Raw genomic sequence first — 19,388 nt, 5'->3', positions numbered from 1 at the left:
TTGCAGGCGCTTTTATTAGCGCAATAGCGCCTGCAAACCGCCCCAGTGTGAAAGGGCTCTTACATCTCCTCCGATCCTCTTCCTCTTTCTGTTGGGGTACACTCTATACCTCTTCCCTGGGCCAGCTGATAACTTCCCATGGCCTCTAATACCACCTCTATGCCGATGACACCCAGATTTATCTCTCCACTCCTCAACTCACCACCTCGATCTCCTCACGGATCTCAAACATTACCGAATGACATATCGGTATGGATGTCACACCACTTTCTTAAACTCAATCTTTCTAAAACTGAGTTACATTTCCTCCTTCCCGGTCCCCCCCCCCCATGATTTTACCATTAAGATCAACAGCACAACCATTGGTCCCCTCCACACATGCCAGGGTGCTGGAAGTAATCCTAGACTCTGACCTCTCCTTCACCCCCCACATCCAACCACTGGCTAAATTCTGCCACATCTCCAGAATTCGACCCTTCCTGACTAATGAAACCACAAAGCACCTTATTCGCTAGACATGTGCACACAAATATTTCGTTTCGGAATTTCGTTTTCGTCCGAAAAATAAAATTTAGTTACTCCCGGAATTCGTTTTTATTTAGTGTTTCGCTAAAAATTGCATTCGTCTGAAAATCCAAATGAATTAAAGGTCGAATCTGTCATTGAAGGCTTATGGTGTCTGTTGAATGTTCAATGAACATTCGACGGAGCAGCTAAACTGTACAACGCCGTATAGTTTAGCTGCTCCGTCGAATCTTCTTAGAACTTTCAACAGACACCATAAGCCAAAGATTCAACGTTTGTATGTTTTTCGCTGTCGAATCTTCGTCGTTCATGTTGAATGTATATAGTTCAAACAGAAAATGGACTGGTGATAGTGATCACTGATCAGACAGGTAACAAGATAGGGTATATAGAATCTATATAGAATCTCAATCTAGAATATATAATCTATAATAATAAATCCCCCCCCCCAACACAGGCAGCCTCTGAGGCTATCACAACGCTAGCAACACTAGTATCACTATTAAGTTCACAACACTAAAACAATAGCAGCAGATTATTATGAAAAAGTTAAGTTGAACTGTAGCTTGCTTCACTATTGTTCTGCTGCTGTGCTTATGCTTAATTGCTAAATAATTCAGGTTCTCTGACAAAAGGACCAGCTAAGATTGACTGTCTTGAAATGATTCAGTGTGTGTGTCTCTCTCTGCTAGTAAATCGTAAATGAAAGTAAGTTGGCTGTACGTGTGTACTTAGTTTTAGTTATTTTACTGCTCCTCCTCTTTGGTTACAATCAGCCAATAACATTCATCATCATCATTATTTTTATTTTACTTCCCCCACCCAATTCCAGCAGCGATCTTTTCTCTCTAGGTCGAATTTTTCTCTCTATGTAGAATAATCTTGGACTAATAGAGTTAAGGTTAGGCACATTCGACCACAGGTTTGATGGACACAGATTGTTATTGTCAGCATCATGTCGAATCTCCTATCTATATCGAACTGTTGTAGCAACGAAAACGAAAATAAAGCATTTGTTTATGTTGGATCTTTCGTTTTTCGGATTCTGCACTTACGTTATCATTTGTTAAAACGATAACGAAAATACCTGAAATTCGGACGAAAATGCATTTGGACGAAAACGAATGCACATGTCTATTATTCACTCCTTGATCATTTCCCGCCTTGACTACTGCAACTCTCTCCTTAATGGCCTACCCTTATGCAGGCTTTTCCCCCTTCAGTCTATTATGAATGCTGCTGCTAGACTAATGCCGCGTACACACGACAGGACTTACGGCATACTTGGTTCGGCGGACTTTGACAGACTTTTCAATGGACTTTCCGAATGAACGGACTTGCCTACACATGATCAACCAAAGTCCGACGGATTTGTACGTGATGACGTACGACCAGACTAAAACAAGGAAGTTCATAGCCAGTAGCCAATAGCTGCCCTAGTATCGGTTTTTGTTCGACCGGACTCGAGTACGTTGAAAAGATTTGAAACATGTTTCATTTCTAGGTCCGTCAAACTTTTTGGGGAAAAAAGTCCGCTGGAGCCCACACACGATCGAATTGTCAGACGGACTCCGATCCGCCGAACCAAGTATGCCGTAAAGTCCGCTCGTGTGTACGTGGCATAATACACCTCACTAACCGATCCATGACTGCTGCCCCTCTCTGCCAATTCCTTTACTGGCTTCCCCTCCCCCACCGTATACAATTCAAAATGCTAACCACAACATGCAAGGCCATTCACAACATCGCCCCCAGCTGCATCACCAACCTCATCTGCAGATATCACCCAAATCGTCCCCTCTGCTCCTTCCAGGACCCCCTGCTTTCTAGCTCCCTTTTTACCTCCTCTCATGCTCGCCTTTAGGACTTCTCCAGAGCCTCTCCCATCCTCCGGAACTCCCTGCCCTGATCAGCCCCTAACCTGTCCACATTTAGGAGATCCCTGAAAACTCACTTATTTAGGGAAACCTATCCCACACCCACCTCCTGTCCCTTCTGTATTGAACTGTACTGTAATTGTGCTGTCTCCCCTCTACATGGTAAAGAGCTGCGTAAACTGTTGGCGCTATATAAATCGTGTATTATAATAGTAATGACCCTGACCCTGAATAGCAAAGGCTTGAATATGCTTCAGTTAAAATCATCTGGTCTGCCTGCAGGAAAACAACCTCCCATCATCCTCAACCCAATACCCACAAGTATTTTAAGCTAACTCTATAGTGTATGCAAGAGGGTAAAGATGAAAAAAACCCTTCACCAACTTCAGTGTGTTAGGAAAGGCACACCACACCATGTGTGAATCCAATCTGCTTACCAGAAAGCTGTGTAGAGCAAGCATGTATAAATTAGGCAAAAATCAGCTCCGCTCTCCAGACACTATTGCGGGTATGTAGTAATTCAATCACAGGACCAATCTTGCATCAGGCACTGTTTACATAGAAGCAAGGGACCATGAGCTCCAACATACAATGAGCGTATCATCCAATCAGGAAGACAGCATTACCCATGAAAGAATAAGGCAGTCAATGGTGAAGCCCGTGAAGCATAATCACAATTTATTGTAGTAACTTACATATTAAAACAGGAAATCTAACATCAAGATGTAAATCGGCCACAGCTCTCTGCGTGCTTGTATCTCTGCCCGCCTGACATGTTTTATCCAACCGGATATCATCAGAGGTGTGGCCTTGTGACACAAGCATGCCCTCTTATCTGAATCCCGGCCGACACAGGAAGAACAAACCACCAGAATAATGCGCCAGCTGGAAGTAAGGTGGTAGGAATGCAACGCGCACCGCGTCTGTGCTCCACCACTGATCCATCCCTCACAAATGACACTGAAAACAGAGGAGGGGTCTCACATCATGCGCGCCAGCTGGAAGTAAGGTTGTTAGAATGCAATGCGCCCGCATTACACCAAACTATCCCTCACAAATGACACTGAAACCGGAGGAGGAGCCTCCAGTCAGGCACGCCAGCCCAAATGAATGACTGGAACGCCCCTCATAATCGCGTAATTTCTCTCGGGCAATACCTATACATAGCAAAACACAAAATACAAGGTATTATGAAAATACTGCATGAAAAATTGCATATAAAAATAGCTATAGAGGAGGCAATATAACGTTGCTGGAGGCTCCCCAAAGCATAAAATATTATTAAAACTTGGTATAAAAAAGGTATAATAAACATAAATAAAACAAAAATAACCTCCTAATGGGACTCAACCCTCTAGTGGCCAAGATGAGTAACTGCAAATCTCTCATGAGCTGAAAAAATATATAATGTATACTACAATGACTAAATGATAAAAATATGAACTATTGTTAATAAAACCATTTACGTCCCAATCAACGTTTAAGCCAAAAGAGGTGTAACATTTAAGATCATAAATCCAGTGGGTCTCCACCCCTGAGATCTCTCTTGGCCATACTTCCTCGCCAATGTGGTGTAAATCTATCAATGGCAATAAAAGTAGTACCTGCTGGATTTTTGTTATGGCAATCAAGATAATGGTGAGAGACGCTGTGCTTAGGAAATCCCTTCTTTATATTAGCCGCATGTTTTTTAATTCTCACATTCATGGCGCTTATTGTGCGGCCTACATATTGTAGATCGCATAGACAAAATCAACAGATAAACCACATTTTGAGATGTGCAGGTAATGAAAGTATTAATGTCATACACCCTAACAGTGACATGAGACTTAAATTGACAAATTTTCCTATCTTTATTAAGATAGCAAATGGCACATTTTCGACAAGGAAAAAAGCCTTTGGACTTCTGAAAGAAAGAAACCCTATTGGGGGCATCTGAAATGTTAGGTGCAGCCTGTAGTTTAAGGGGTGCAACACCTCTAAAGATAACTTGTGGGCGGTCAGGAAGAGCCGGACCCAACACTCACAATCATTTCTATTTTTCAAAATCGCCCAGTGTTTTGTCATTATCTTTTTAATATCATAATACTGGTGTGAATAAGTCGTGACCATGGCAAAACTGTAATCATTCTCGCTGGCTTGAGATTTTTCTTTAACTTTAATCATGGAGGCCCTATACATAATAACCACTTCTTCAATGACTTTGTCAAGATCAGCAGATCTGTAACCTTTATGTATAAATTAGCTTTTTAACGTTAAACCTTGTTCTAGATAATCATTTTTAAAAGGTACAGTTCCGCCTCAAGCAGATGAACTGACTCTTAGGTAGAGATTTCAACCCCATCGGGTGGTAGCAGCTCCCCTGTCAAATACAGCATTTTTTGTCAGTACAATAATACACCTGTTGGGGGCTGGAGGAAGTTTGGTCCTAAAAAACACCATCTCATTGCAACCGTCCCCAAAACAAATCAGGTTACTCCAACATGGTGGTGTTCATTATAATCAACAGCGACCTTACCCAGATGAACTATCTGTTTACAATCATTATGAGCCTCTAGTCAGAGATTATGATGACTGTACTGAGGATTACAACAATAGATATATTGTACAACACTCATCTCATCAAACACCAAGGAATTCATACCCAGGACCTAGACAAGCTGGTTGGATAGCCCTCGGTATTATCCCCTAGGAGACCACAATATCCCACTGAAGTTCCTCCACCACCTTCTTTTTTTCCAAAGGGCCCCCAAAAGAACAAAAGATGTGGAGAACCAAAAGAGGGACCAGAGGGGGGAGGAGGTACCGATTGACAAAGGAGAGAAGGGTGTAACTGATGCCGGGATTTTCAATCTCAGCAAAATACACTCACAGACAATGAAAAATGTGTGTTAAACCATGGTCTTAAATTTGCCCCTGATAAAACTCCAAGTAAATTTGGAGCCTTTATCGACATGCAGAAGTACATTAGGAAGATTAGTATCAAAAGATACTTTCGGTCACAACCTCCAAGATTGATGGAAAAAATTACTGGTGGAGTGCGACATTCGGGGCTATCTAATGCCTTTCTTTTCAACCCACCAGGTCATGTTCCTCCATCAGTCTTGGTATTCAAGGATTTAGTGCTAAAGGATTTAGATAAACTGAAAATTAAAGAATAACGTCAGATTTCGGGAAGGCTTGGAATCCTTACAAAAAAGAAGCAATATCACGATTCGCCCCACTGACAAAGGAGGGGGAATTGTGATATTAGACAAAACAGCGTATGTAGACGAAATGAATAAAATTAGTTATGATACAAATACTTATATACTTTTGTGCCATGACCCCACTTTTAAATATAAAAAGGGGCTTATTAAACAGACGCAGGTTTTGATGACTATCTACTTACTAAAATGGAGAAGGCTTATTTAGTTCCCAGGATACCAGCGATTTATTTTCTCCCCAAAGTCCATAAAGATCTGGTTAATCCACTGGGGAGACCCATCATTAGTGGTTTAAACTCCATTACCTCCCGTATTGGGAAAAATATAGACGGCTTTTTACAGCCATTAGTCTCACCGACTCCATCTTTTCTTAAGGATTCCTCGCAGGTAATCCAATTATTGGGGACTGTTGAGTGGAAAGAGCTACATCATGGCGATGGCCGATGTGGCTTGAAGAGAAGGAAAGGAAATGGGACTTTGCATGAGGCATGTCATTGTATATATTACTGCATAGAATAATACATCTGTATTGATTCAACATCTCAATCCCATACGGTCATCCATGATTGTAGAAAAATTATTATATCAATCATATTCAAAAAATATTACAATGTAATCATAAAAGATTTACTTAGCAAATATATAACATATTTAGTACAAGCAATCAATGGACATATTTGATGTAATCAATACAGAATGAATAAAAATAGAAAATTCATACAAAAGATGTCTAATGTCACTGCTAGGGTGTATGACATTAATACTTTCATTACCTGCACATCTCAAAACGTAGTTTATCTGTTGATGTGTCCATGCTGTCTACAATATGTAGGCTGCACAATAAGAGCCATGAATGTGAATATTAGGCTGCTTTCACACTGGGGGGGCGGCCTTGACAATAAAATGGCGCTAGTTTTAGCGGCGCTTTACTGTCGTTTTAGCATCGATATTCGGCCGCTAGCAGGGTGCTTTTAACCCCCGCTAGCGGCCGAATAAAGGGTTAAATGCACCGTGTAGCGCCGCTGCATGTGCCCATTCATTACAATGGGCAAGAGCGGTGTATACGCCGCTCCTCCACTGCCCGAAAGATGGTGCTTACAGGACTTTTTCTTACGTCCTGCAAGCGCACCGCCCCAGTGTGAAAGCACTCTGGCTTTCACACTGGGGATGCAGGGGAGGCATTTTTTAGGCGCTATTTTTAGCCCAAAAGCGCCTGAAAAACACCCCAGTGTGAAGGGCGTCTTAAAGAACATGCGGCTAATATAAAGAAGGGATTTCCTAAGCAGAGTGTCTTTCGCCATTATCTTGATTGCCATAACATAAATCCAGCGGGTACTACTTTTATTGCCATCAATAGATTTACACCACATTGGCGAGGAAGTATGGCCCAGAGACATCTCATGGATGGAAACTGATGGATTTATGATCTTAAATATTACACTCCTTTTGGCTTAAACGTTGATTGGGACGGAAATTGTTTTATTAGCAATAGTTCATATTTTTATCATTCAGTCATTTTAGTATACAGTAAATATTTTTTCAGCTCACAAGAGATTTGCAGTTACTCATGTTGGCCAATACAGTGTTGAGTCCCATTAGGAGGTTATTTTTGTTTTTAGGGGTTTTTTTTATACCTTTTTATGCCATGTTTTAATATTTTATGCTTTAGGGAGCCTCCAGCAACATTATATTGCCTCCTCTATAACTATTTTTATGCCATTTTTCATGTGGTATTTTTATATTACCTTGTATTTTGCTAAGTACAGGTATTGCCCAAGAAAAATTACGTGATTATGTAGGGTGTTCCAGCCATTAATTTGGGCTAGCGCACCTGACTGGAGGCTCCTCCTATGGTTTCAGTGTCATTTGTGAGGGATGGTTTGGTGGTGGAACGCGAGCGCGTTGCGTTCCAACCACCTTACTTCCAGCTAGAGCGCATGACACAAGGCCCCTTCTCTGTTTTCAGTGTCATTTGTAAGGGATGGATCAGTGGTGGAGCGCAGAAACAGTGTGCGTTGCATTCCAACCACCTTACTTCCGGCTGGTGCGTGATTCTGGAGGTTCGTTCTACCTGTGTCTGCGTCACCCGGGATTCAGATAAGAGGGCGTGCTTGTGTCACAAGGCCACGTGCCTCTGATCATATACAGTTGGATGAAACATGTCATGCAAGCAGAGATACAAGCACGCAGAGAGCTGCGGCCTATTTACATCTTGCTGTTCGATTTCCTGTTTTAATATGCAAGTTACTACAATAAATTGTGATTATACTTTACAGGCTTCACCATTGGCTGCCTTATTCTTTCAAGGGTAATGCTGTCTTCCTGATTGGATGTTACGCTCATTGAATGTTGGAGCTGATGGTCACAGCTGATGGTGATGGGAACAGTGCCTGATGCAAGTTTGGTCCTGTGATTGAATTACTACATACCCACAACAGTGTCTGGAGCGCAAGCTGATTTTTGCCTAATGATTTATACATGCTTGCTCTACACAGCTTTCTGGTAAGCAGATTGGATTCATACATGGTGTGGTGTGCCTTTCCTAACACACTGAAGTTGGTGAAGGGTTTCTTTCATCTTTACCCTCTTGGAAGGACTGTTTACCTTTAGATAGCGCCGCATGTGGACTTTTATTTTATATACATTTGCTTATCAACAAATTGTGCTGGCTGCTTCTTTTTAGGAATACCATTGTTGTTTAGTAGCACGGATACCAACCTGTTTCTCTAACTCTATAGTGTAAGCGGAACTAAAACGAAGCGATTTAATGATTTCCCAAAACAGTGATATTCAAGACATGCCATAAACGATAACTAACAGTTGCTTGTGCTGTCAATCGAACTGTCAAGCCATCAAAAGGCTGGTGTCATAACTGATCACATATGCAGCACAATGGCAACTGCAGATCAGAGGCTAAGATGGCAGCTCCCTTAGCTGTAAGAGATAGGAGGGTTTAGTTCCTCTTATACCACAGAAAGGTATTCTGATTGTATGTTCCAAATACCAAATTCCATTTTGAACACACAACAGCCTCTTTTTTTTTTTTTTTAACTGACCTGATCAGCACATTTTTTTCAGGGCAGCTCAAATGTCGTCATAAATGTATTAAAAACCCACAATCCTCTTTAGATATTTAGGCCTTACATGAACTACTCCAAAAAGCCCTTTCACACGTGCGGACCATTCAGATCCGCCTGTGAGTTTTTTCAGGCGGACCTGAACGAACGCTCCATACATCTCTATGGAGCGACGGATGTCAGCGGTGACATGTCTGCTGACATCCGATCCGCTATTTCCCATCCGTCTGGCAGATCAGACAGGCGGTCCGTTTTCATCCGATCCCCCCAAAGAGGAGAGCGGAGATCTGACAGATCCGTTTATGCACAGCGTGCGGAGACAGACTTGTCATCTGCCGGCTCAGCGGGGATCAACGGATCGATCCCTGCTGAGCAGGCAGATGTCTGAAAATGGATCCGCACATGTGAAAGGGGCCTTACTGTACCCACTCCTACATGAAGAATTCATTTGTGCAAAGGCATTTCCTTCTAGAGGAGAACTTAACAAGCATTCTGATTGCATCTTGGTCTAAGCAGAAGTTAAACCTTATTACTGGTCCTTTATTACTATAATCAATAGAGCCCTGCATGGATGCCCAAAGCATAGGTCAAGGCAAAAAAACCCCGAAAAAAAAAAACAAAAAAAAAAAAAAAAAACAACACACGTTTCATACATCTCTGCAATACAAGCACATTTTTCCATGTTTAATTCCTTTAAAACACTGCACGTACAGAAAAAGAACTGTTGATGTGCCAACAATATAATGTGCTCCTACCTTCCTCTTTGTCATGACAACACAGTGAGGGGGATTTACTAAGACTAGAGCAGCCAGAACCTGGAACAGCTGTGCACGGCAACCAATCAGCTTCTATCGATTTAAAAGCTTAACTGAACAGGCTGAAGATGAAAGCAGATTGGCTACTATGCATAGATGTATCAGATTCTTACAGTTTTAGTAAATTCTTCCAATTTATAATTTTGGCTCTAAATTCCAAAGCATGTGCAGTCAAGCCCTGTCTCTGATTTCTGATGCATTCCAAGAACAAAGGGCTTCTTCTCACCTTGTGCACAGGCAAAGAGTACAGGAAGTTATTAGCTCACGGGTTTAAGGCAAAAGCAACTTTTTGTACTTATCAAACCAATATCCTGAAACGATTTTAATTGTATATTTAGCAGACCAAAAAGGGAGGGAATAAGAAAAGTTCACCTTTAAGATTCACATACACTTTGAAAAATTATTAGTTTTTGAACATATTTATTTTGGAAAATACTAAACTCATAGAAAAATAATTACTTTCATGTCATATAAAGTGGTTCTAAAGCAAAAGTGGAACTTCCGCTCATCTGATTCCTCCCCCCCTCCAGTGCCACAATTGGCACCTTTCAGGGGGGAGGGGGTGCAGATACCTGTATTAGACAGGTATCTGCACCCACTTCCGGGAATAGACTCCCGCGGAGTCACGCCCCCTCCCGCTGTCTCCTGGGAAACACACAGGTCCCAGGAGATAGCGGGGACCACTTAGGACGCGCAGCACGACTCGCGCATGCGCAGTTGGGAACCGGAAAGTGAAACGCTTCACATCCTTATTCCCGGCGGCAGCAGCCGAGCCAATGCTTGGCTTCGGCATTGCTGGACTCCTGGACAGTTAAGTGTCCATTTATTAAAAGTCAGCAGCTTCAGTATTTGTAGCTGCTGGCTTTTAATAATTTTTTTTCAGGTTGACTCCCTCTTTAAGATTTTTTTACCGCTGTCTCCCTCCTCATTGGGTAGATTGATAGCAGCAGCCATTGGCTCCCACTGCTGTCAATAGATGCAGACTGGGCATCTCAGGAGAGAGCACACACAAGTCCCCCCAGGAAAAGTGGCTTCCCGTGGGTTTATTCACCAAAGAGGAGGGGCCTGGAGCACCAGCGGGGGACCCCTGAAAAGGAGGATTGGGGCTGCTCTGTGCAAAACCACTGCACAGAGCAAGGAAAAAAAAAAGAAAAAGAAAAACAAAGGTTTGGGTATATTTTAAGCTAAGGTTGACTCTGTTGTAATCCTGTGGGAAGCTATTATCAGAGGCTGTAGCTTCCAACCAGTGGCGGCTGGTGAAGTTTTAGGATGGGGGGCGCCAGACCCCGCCCCTCCTTTTTGACCCCTCCCACTTTAATAAGCACCACCCCTTATAGAATCCACCCACTTCATCCCCTGTATTCCACTAGCTTCCATCAATAGTGTCAGGAGTATTTAGCTCAGCACCCCAGGACAGAGTACAGAGCCCCAGCACCCCAGGACAGAGTACAGAGCCCCAGCACCCCAGGACAGAGTATACAGCCCCAGCACAGAGTATACAGCCCCAGCACCCCAGGACAGAGTATACAGCCCCAGTACTAACTGATGATTATCGATCTATATCCACTTGCCCATGGTGTCTTTTGGTATGGGTCTGCGGAGAGGATGCAGTCAGTGTAGAGCTTGTTAATAAAAAGGTAGCAAACAAACATATCTTTTTCTCCAACTTGTGACTCATCGCTCTAGCACAGAAGGGGGACAGACTCCTCAGTTGATGTTTCAGTTGGTGTTAGCAAACAAATTGTAATGCAGCAATAGCAACCTTACTTTTCCTAAGAGCCTACCAATTATGGATTCTGTAAAAATGCAGCGCTCGGGCCATGCGTTCCATCCATGGAGCCGCTGCGTCACTTACGGTTTCTCACTGGCACAGAGAAAGCGGAAGTGATGCCGCGGCTCTGAGGAAAAGCACCACCCATGTCTTATGGCGTTGCCAATCAAAAACAGACATCAACATGAATGGAGTGTTTAGGCACCACTAAGCAGCAAAAAAAACAGGCAAATGAAGCGTGTTGCCTGCAATCAAGTGATTGCATAGACGTCACGCTTCCCATAGTGCACTGTGTCCGGAACCCGAACACAGTGCACTTAAAAGGACCTTTTTTTGTGACTAGCTTTAAGGGGGGTGGCCCCTATGGATGGGCCGCCACTGCTTTTAACATTTGTCTCAACACAGGAAAGAACATGAACACAAAGTGGTAGAGTTAAAGGAGTTGGAAAGGCAGAAGGCTTTTTTATCTTAATGCATTCCATGCATTAAGATAAAAAAACCTTCTGTGTGTAGCAGCTGCCCCAGCACCCCCTAATTTCTTACCATCTCTCTCCAGCGATGTCCAAGAGTGTCTAAGCTGTCCGGAACACTCCTCTTGATTGGCTGAGACACAGCAGCGGCGCCATTGGCTCCCGCAGCTGTCAAAGTCAGTCAGCCAATCAGGGGAGAGAGGGGGCGGGGCCAGGTTGGGGCTCTGTGTCTCAATGGATACACGGAGCTCTGGCTCGGGTGCTCCTATGGAGAGCTGCTGGCTGAGGGGGCACTCGATAGGAGGGAGGGGCCAGGAGCCGCAAAGAGGGACCCAAGAAGAGGAGGATCCGGGCTGCTCTGTGCAAAACCAACTGCACAGAGGAGGGAAGTATAACATGTTTGTTATTTTTATTTCTTAAACGAGACTTTAAACACTGAATTCCAGGTATTTTTTAATTTTATTTCCATAGTTAAATTGGTCTAGCTTGGACCAATGCAAGTAAAAATATTTCAAATGATTCTATACCTGGCTGATCCCCATGGAAGCAGAGAATCACTTTAGTAGTCGCCGCTGCTACACAGTCTTCCAAGTCCCGTACTGAGAAGCTGTCCTTCTGCATAGTAACCATAATGTCCAAGTATCCTGTGCATAACTTCACATACTGTTAAGAGAGCTAGGGCCCCAAATATGTACAGTTAGGCTTTAAATCTAAAGTTCAAGAAAGTGGAGTCACCGTCCTGGCTGTGCTGTACAGCAGAGGTGTATGAATTAACAAGTGGACAGAATTACAAATGTTTTGGGCCATAAGAGCTGTCTGCTTTAATGATATCATAAATATACAAAGTTTATACGTCTTGCTATACTTAACAGAAAGAACCCTATTTACTTTGCTTACACGTTTTTTTTTTCAAATGCACGATTGTAAGGATTTTAGCATATAACAGGACGTATGCCTGCACTCAGGTCATAAGTATGTCAATAAGGTCAACACCCATCACAATACAATATGAGGTGGCCCTGGCAAGCCGTTCCTAAATAAGCTTGCAAAGAACATGTAAGTGAATAAAAGGCCAAAAAGGACAGGAGGGGCAGACAGAAAACATTTTTGTCTGCAGACATGCAAATCGCAAGCAGCATAGATCCAAGAAACTCCATGGCAAGAGCAAAATTGTGGAAACAGGGTCCTTCTTCAAACTGCTAAATGCTTTACCTTCTTTTCTTGACAAAGTGACCGAATTGCCTGATCAAATATTCTTGACAGTGCTTCATATTTCAGACTTCAAAAGCAGTTAAGCTGGTTCTAGGCGTGTGGTAATGCAGTGACAAATAACATCCTGTACTTACTGGAAAACTGTGGGTAGAATGCATGGTGACTAGTTGATGTAAAGAAAATCAATGTGCACCTTTAGTGAGGACCACAGTTTATTAAGGAGCTTTAGGAAAACAGTATAGCACATTTCAATTAACTAAGTACAAGAGAACCAATAAATGTCAGCTGTGCGGGCTACATTCCAAGTGCCAGTACACAGAGGGAAATAAAGTCTTAAGTATAGGATTAAAAAAACGGCGATAGTAACATCCTTTGATAACCAGTCCCCAGCTCACACAAATAATCAATTCTACTTAAAGAATTAGTTCTTTACAATAAAATAAGAACTCAAAAATTTAAGTATTATGTGTACATACCAAGTAAAGGTAATCGAAGATTAGAGAGGCTTTATCCATTTGTCCCAAAATAACCAGCATCTCATTGTCAATGTATTCTTTGTACTCTTTTAAATTGCAGCTCAGTTTCTTCTCCAGCTCATTTCGAATCTAGGAAGAAGACAAAAGGCTCAAAACATTTTTACACATTTTGGGGAATGTAGAATTGATGGAAAGATTATAAACCGCTTACTTCTTTACAAGTCACATTCTCCAAGTCTTTGCTCATCATGACACTCCGCAAAGAAGCTTTGATGACCCATTCAGTCCTTTCACCTTCATTTGGCCTATACAAGAAGACATGCTAGGTTACGGCAAAAACAGACAAGGAGATGTGTGCTCCACTTTGAGACCACAAGAGCCAAGTGTAAGGCCCCTTTCACACGTGCGGACCGTATGTCCGTATTTCATCCATCCGTTTTTGGATGAAATACGGACATACATGCATCCCTATGGGATAGCGGGTGTCAGCGGATGTACATCCGCTGACACCCGATGTTGTCCGCCTCCGCTCTCGTCCGATTCTGCGGACGGAAGAAAATCCTATTTTTCTATCCGTCTGCAGAGCGGATCGGAGGAACACGGACAGACGGTCCGTGTTCCTCCGATCCCCCATAGGGGAGAGCGGAGATCTGACAGGGCGGTCCCTGCACAGTGTGCGGGTCCCGCCCTGTCATCTGCCTGCTTAGCTGGGGAAAGCGGAGCGATCCCCGCTGAGCAGCGGATAAACACGGGGCGGATCAACACGGATCCGTCCCGTGTGAAAGGGGCCTAATGCACTGCATGACTGTGCCCCATGTGTTCTCAATAAAAGAAGTAAAAGTGAAGGTGCAGTCCCACTGCACAGAAATGTTACAAAACGTTAGTACAATCCCTGTCTGAAGATTGCATAAGGGTAATCTTATATTGGGGGGGTGGGGGGTGGGGGTGTCTGGGTCCTTCACAGCCACACTTGGCTGAAGAAAGTAGATAATGCCTTGGGTTATCTGACAACTAAAGATGGCCATGCACTGTTTGAATTTCAGCTAGTTCCTGATGATTAAACTTTTACCATTTCTGATGACTATTTTTCAAAACCATCCCCCTTTATGTTTCTAGGATCATTACTTATGCCTGGTAATAGGCAAAATCTGTGTTTAACTAGTTGCTGACCCGCCACAGTACTTTTACTGCAGCGAGGTGGCAGCTACATGCACTGCAACGTACTGGTACATGGCCGCCTGTTTCCGGGATGGGGCGTGCGCCCCTCCCCGCCTACTCCCCTGTAATTTGACATAGTGGGAGTTTATCAACAGATCCCAGCCAATGACTCATGGCCGGTACCTGGCTGATCATGGCTGATCAGCTGTGTCAAATCACAGCCTACAGCTTTTTGCTGGTAAGCAGCACACAGCTTTATACAGAGGGAGCAATAGCTTTGTTTCTATTCTCTGCTATAAATTGATCTGTAGTAAAAAGCAGCACACAGTAAACACATTAACACTGGCTAGGCACACAATTAACCCCTTTATTGCCCCTAAATTTTAACCCCTTTCCGGCCAGTGTCATTCATACAGTGACTGTGTACATTTTTAGCACTGATCACTGTATTAGTGTCTCTGGTGACGTAAGTATAAGTTAGTCAGTGCCCACAAAGTGCGAGTTTGTATCAGATTGCCTGCTGCACTATCACACTCACGCTATACGTCGCTGATCACTGCCATTACCAGTATATAAAAAAAATTAAAAATAATAAATTTCAGTATATATCTCATACAGTAAACTATATGCTATAGATGCTAGAACTTGAATGCAAACAAATTTATATACACTTATTGGGATTAATTTACCAAACATATGTAGCAGAATACATTTTGGCCTAAATCTATGAAGAAATGTGATTTTTGTTTTTATTGGATATGTTTTATAGCAGAAAGTAAAAACTATAGTTTTTTCCCCTTCAAAATTTACAGTCTTTTTTTCATTTATATAATAATAATAAAAAAAAAAAAAATAGTGGTGTTTAAATACCAAATGAAAGCTCTATTTGAGGGAAAAAATATAATTTGGGTACAGCGTTAGATGACCACGTAATTGTTCGTTAAAGTAGCGCAGTTGCATATAGCTAAAAAAGGCCTGGTCATGAAGGGGGGTAAAATCTTCTGGAGCTTAAGTGGTGAATATTACTAATAGGTTGCTATAAAACAGAAATGTTTCTTATAGGGATACATTTCTTCAGAAAACTAACAGAAGGACTGGGATACTCACTTCTCCAGGAAGAGGATGGGGGAGTCTGGTCGGGTGGACTCCAGGTCCTGCATTGTGTTCCACTCATTTATGCAGCTTTGCTCAGAGCAGATACAGCTCTCATAGTATGAGGCCCACACAAGAGCCAGCCCTCCAGGAAAGTAGTTGTATCGTCTGGCAACTTCGGAGGCCTTGTGTAGGACTTGAAGTGCTGACCTGTTTTAGATTATGAGAAAGAACAGACTTGAATAAACAAGCATGAGGCCACAAAAAGCATAACAGCAGATAATAAATTAAACATAAATCAATTTTTGCAGGCTAGGATAAAAAAAAAAAAAAAGTGTATTTATAATATGTCATTCTTGCTACACACATCACACTTTGCCTCATCATTAGCCTTCTTTAGCATTCAGAACATGATGTATGAAACATGCATTTCCCATTAACATAATACCTCACGTGTGGTGGGATTCCACAGTGGTTCCTCTTTGTATAGAATGACTTGTACATATCCCTAAGGTTGGTTAAAAAAAAAATCTCAAAACTACCACTATTTTAATAGCAGGACGGTAAAAAAATTTCACTTATACATAATATATACACTCCGTTTTATTTAACTAACTGTTTAAATTATTAAGAAATCTTAATGGTTTCTGTATATGATTGCAGTATGAAATTAAGCAGATTCGTGCTCAAAAATACAAAAACACTGCACCCTGAGCCCAACCAGTTGTGTGTCTTCTTGCTTCTCCTCCCAATTGTCCGGGAGCAGGGGGAAGCCGCTGAAGCTGCCCGTGGCCTGGATGGGGTAAGTGCGGGGCTGATGGGCGGGCGAGTGATGGAGTTGAGGGGGGGGGGGGGGGGGGGATGGACCGACTGACAGGGGGTGTGGGGTTTGACCGATCGACCGAATGGAGGTCGGGTGGTTTGTTAACCCCCCCCCCTCAAAAATTGAGCACCAGCCACCACTGGTGCCTGGCTTAACCTTCCAATGAACAGCCTTGATTGTATAAAGCTGCAATGAACTGTTCGAGCGCAAACGTGTTAAACGTACCTACTGAGCCTGCAAGCCATATTTTTTGGCTATGCATGGTTAAGGATAGCTACACAACAATTAAAACCCTGTGGAAAAATGATCCCCAGAGCTACAAAACTATGCTTAAAGTGGAGCTCCACCCAAGAGGAGAAGTTCCGCTTTAAGGCCTCCATCACCCCTCCTCTTCTATAAATTACAATGGGGGGCGGGGGGGGGCAGGTGCAGGTACATGGTTTTGACAGGTACCTGCTCCCACTTCCGCTTGAATCACTTAGGCAATCTGACCAGAAGTTCTCCTCTCCCCCACCCTCTCTGCAGTCAACACCTTACTGGTCCCAGAAGACTGCAGCACCAATCACAACACCCAGTGCGACTTTCGCATGCGCAGAAAGCACTCGGCCGTGAAGCCACAATCAGTCACAGCCCGGTGCCCACAGTAAAGGCCAGCACCAGGGAGAGAAGCTAGTGGGAAGGGGTAGCTCGGGTGTACACATCACTGGATCATGCTACAGTTTTTGTAGCTGCTGACTTTTAATAAACCAAAAAAAATGACTGGAGCTCCTCTTTAAAGCGGTTGTAAACAGCTGGATTTTTTTTTTTTTTTGGACCCTGCAAGGTAATGTTATAATGTGCTAGTATGCAATGCAATGCATACTAGCAAATTATGTTAAACTTGCCTTAAAACGAATCATTCCAGCGCCGAGATGTCAGAGCTGCAGGCACTCCCATCTTCACCAGTCTTGCTTCCGGGTTCGCGGACTCCGGCTCTGACCAGAGCCGCGATAACATCACTCCTGTGCATGCGTCTCAGTTTACGGCACAGGGCTCTGAAGGAACGGCACGGTGGCAGTTTCTTCAGGGCACCTGTGCCAATGGCTACATGTACAGTAAATATCTCCTAATCGGTGCACGTTTAGGAGATATTTACACTACCTATAGGTAAGCCTTATTATAGGCTTACCTATAAGTAAAAGCCAGAGATGGAAGTTTACTTCCACTTTAATAATACAAGAATTGTTGAAAACACATATTTCAGTAAACATTTAGACGAAACGATCAGGCATGAATAATATTAGCTGTTCTATACAAGACAGCAACTAAAAAGCACCAAATGTTGCTAAGTAAGAAATTTGTTTTGGCCGCTGTGCCTGTCCATCTGTATCATTTGCATTTGCCCTGAGGAAACCTAAGAAGAAACGTGAATAAAAGACAAAGCTGGAAAGAAGAAGAAATATTGTCAGGGAAGACAGATGGGATGGGAAAAAAATCACAAAAACAAAACAATGGTACTCTACCTTGTCCAAGATACTCTGTTAGGATTACCCCTTCGCTATCAGAAATGAGGTAATATGGGTGGTATCTAACACACCGTATTAAGCACATATATAATGACGACAAACAAAGAAACAATGAATATTATAACACTTGCTTACCACATGGCTTGGACGGATACTGGTTTGAACACATGGGTTCTACCTGCAGTGTTGACACTAAACCCACTAAGCAAACAGAGAAAATACAGAAAGTTTAGAACTTAAAAAAAAAGAAGGAATATCTCCTAATGAAATGCACATACGCTGCTCTGCAGTTTACAAAACCACCCAGGAAAACAACTCTCCTCCCCAGTGGACCCTTACATAAGCAGAAGTCCAGCAGCACTTGCGGAGAACAAATTATGCAGTATGTGTGCTTAAATGACATGATCTGTTTCTCCAGGATGCTTCAAATTTAAAAAAGCAACATTGACCTTTCCTTATGAAAGGGTCCGCAGTTACAATGAGTGACTTTCCTGTGTGACAATGTGCATCTACCTTTCTTTGATCAATACAAGGCACAGTGTAAATGGGCTCTTGATACTGCAAGAATGGCAGACTTTATTTTTACACAGTTACTCGTTGTGTCAAATAGGGAACACACGTTCCTGACGTCCCTGCAAATCTTTAAGGGCCAGTTCACAACACAGAAATGCAGTCTGTGTGCGTTCCTGCATGCGCATTTTAATGCGTTTCCGGGGGCTTTAATCCTCACTAGTGCTTTTTTCCTTTTTCTTGACCTTAAGTGCTGGTTCACAATAGACGCAGTTCGATTCAGTTCCGTGCGCTTTTTTTCTGCACTCAAAATGCATGCACAGTGTTTTCCATGTAGTTCAATGGCTCTAGTTCACACCATGCAGTCAGTTTCCGGTGCAGAAACTGACTGGAAACTGAATGCATGGTGTGAACTAGAGCCATTGGAATACATGGAAAAAACTGCATGCATTTTGTGCAGAAAAAAAGCGCACGGAACTGAACGGAGCTGCATTTGGTGTGAACTAGCACTAAATGGGGATATGTGCGTTCCAGTGCGTTTTTGGTGTGTACAGTTCCATGCAGAAAAAATGCAGCATGATCTACTTTCTTTTCTGTAACATGAACGCACTGGGACTGACAACACTATTGTGAAAAATACCACTGAAAACCATATAACCTACTATCCATGCGTTACAGATGCAGAAAAAAAAATAAAACGTACTGGACTGCATGTTGTGGGAACCAGCCCTAAAAGCAGTCAATCCACGGCAGTTGCAGTTACTTTTAAATAGCAGAAACAATGGATATGCTTTTTGTAGCTCTGGTTAACTCCCGTATACATGGGCCGAGTGACATTGGCCAGTTTAATAAAACCGGCCGACATTCGGTC

At 42.8% G+C, this 19,388-nt stretch overlaps 1 protein-coding gene across 4 annotated transcripts in view; it reads right to left on the bottom strand.

Moving 5' to 3' along the window:
* SSH1 (slingshot protein phosphatase 1) overlaps positions 1-19,388 on the bottom strand; it is a 160,094-nt gene that overhangs the window by 45,304 nt on the left and 95,402 nt on the right. For all 4 annotated transcript variants that reach the window (XM_073630053.1, XM_073630059.1, XM_073630066.1 and 1 more), the window contains 4 exons: positions 18,143-18,208; positions 15,695-15,889; positions 13,641-13,734; positions 13,430-13,558 (listed from right to left, as the gene is read on the bottom strand). In XM_073630053.1, the coding sequence (XP_073486154.1) occupies positions 13,430-13,558; positions 13,641-13,734; positions 15,695-15,889; positions 18,143-18,208 (484 nt within the window). The remainder of the gene's footprint in view (positions 1-13,429; positions 13,559-13,640; positions 13,735-15,694; positions 15,890-18,142; positions 18,209-19,388) is intronic.

The sequence above is a fragment of the Aquarana catesbeiana genome, linkage group LG01, assembly GCF_042186555.1.
Source record: "Aquarana catesbeiana isolate 2022-GZ linkage group LG01, ASM4218655v1, whole genome shotgun sequence".
NCBI classification, from domain to species: Eukaryota; Metazoa; Chordata; class Amphibia; order Anura; family Ranidae; genus Aquarana; species Aquarana catesbeiana.
The sequence above is the reverse complement of the archived record's forward strand: the minus strand, read 5'-3'. Positions and strand labels throughout refer to the sequence as shown.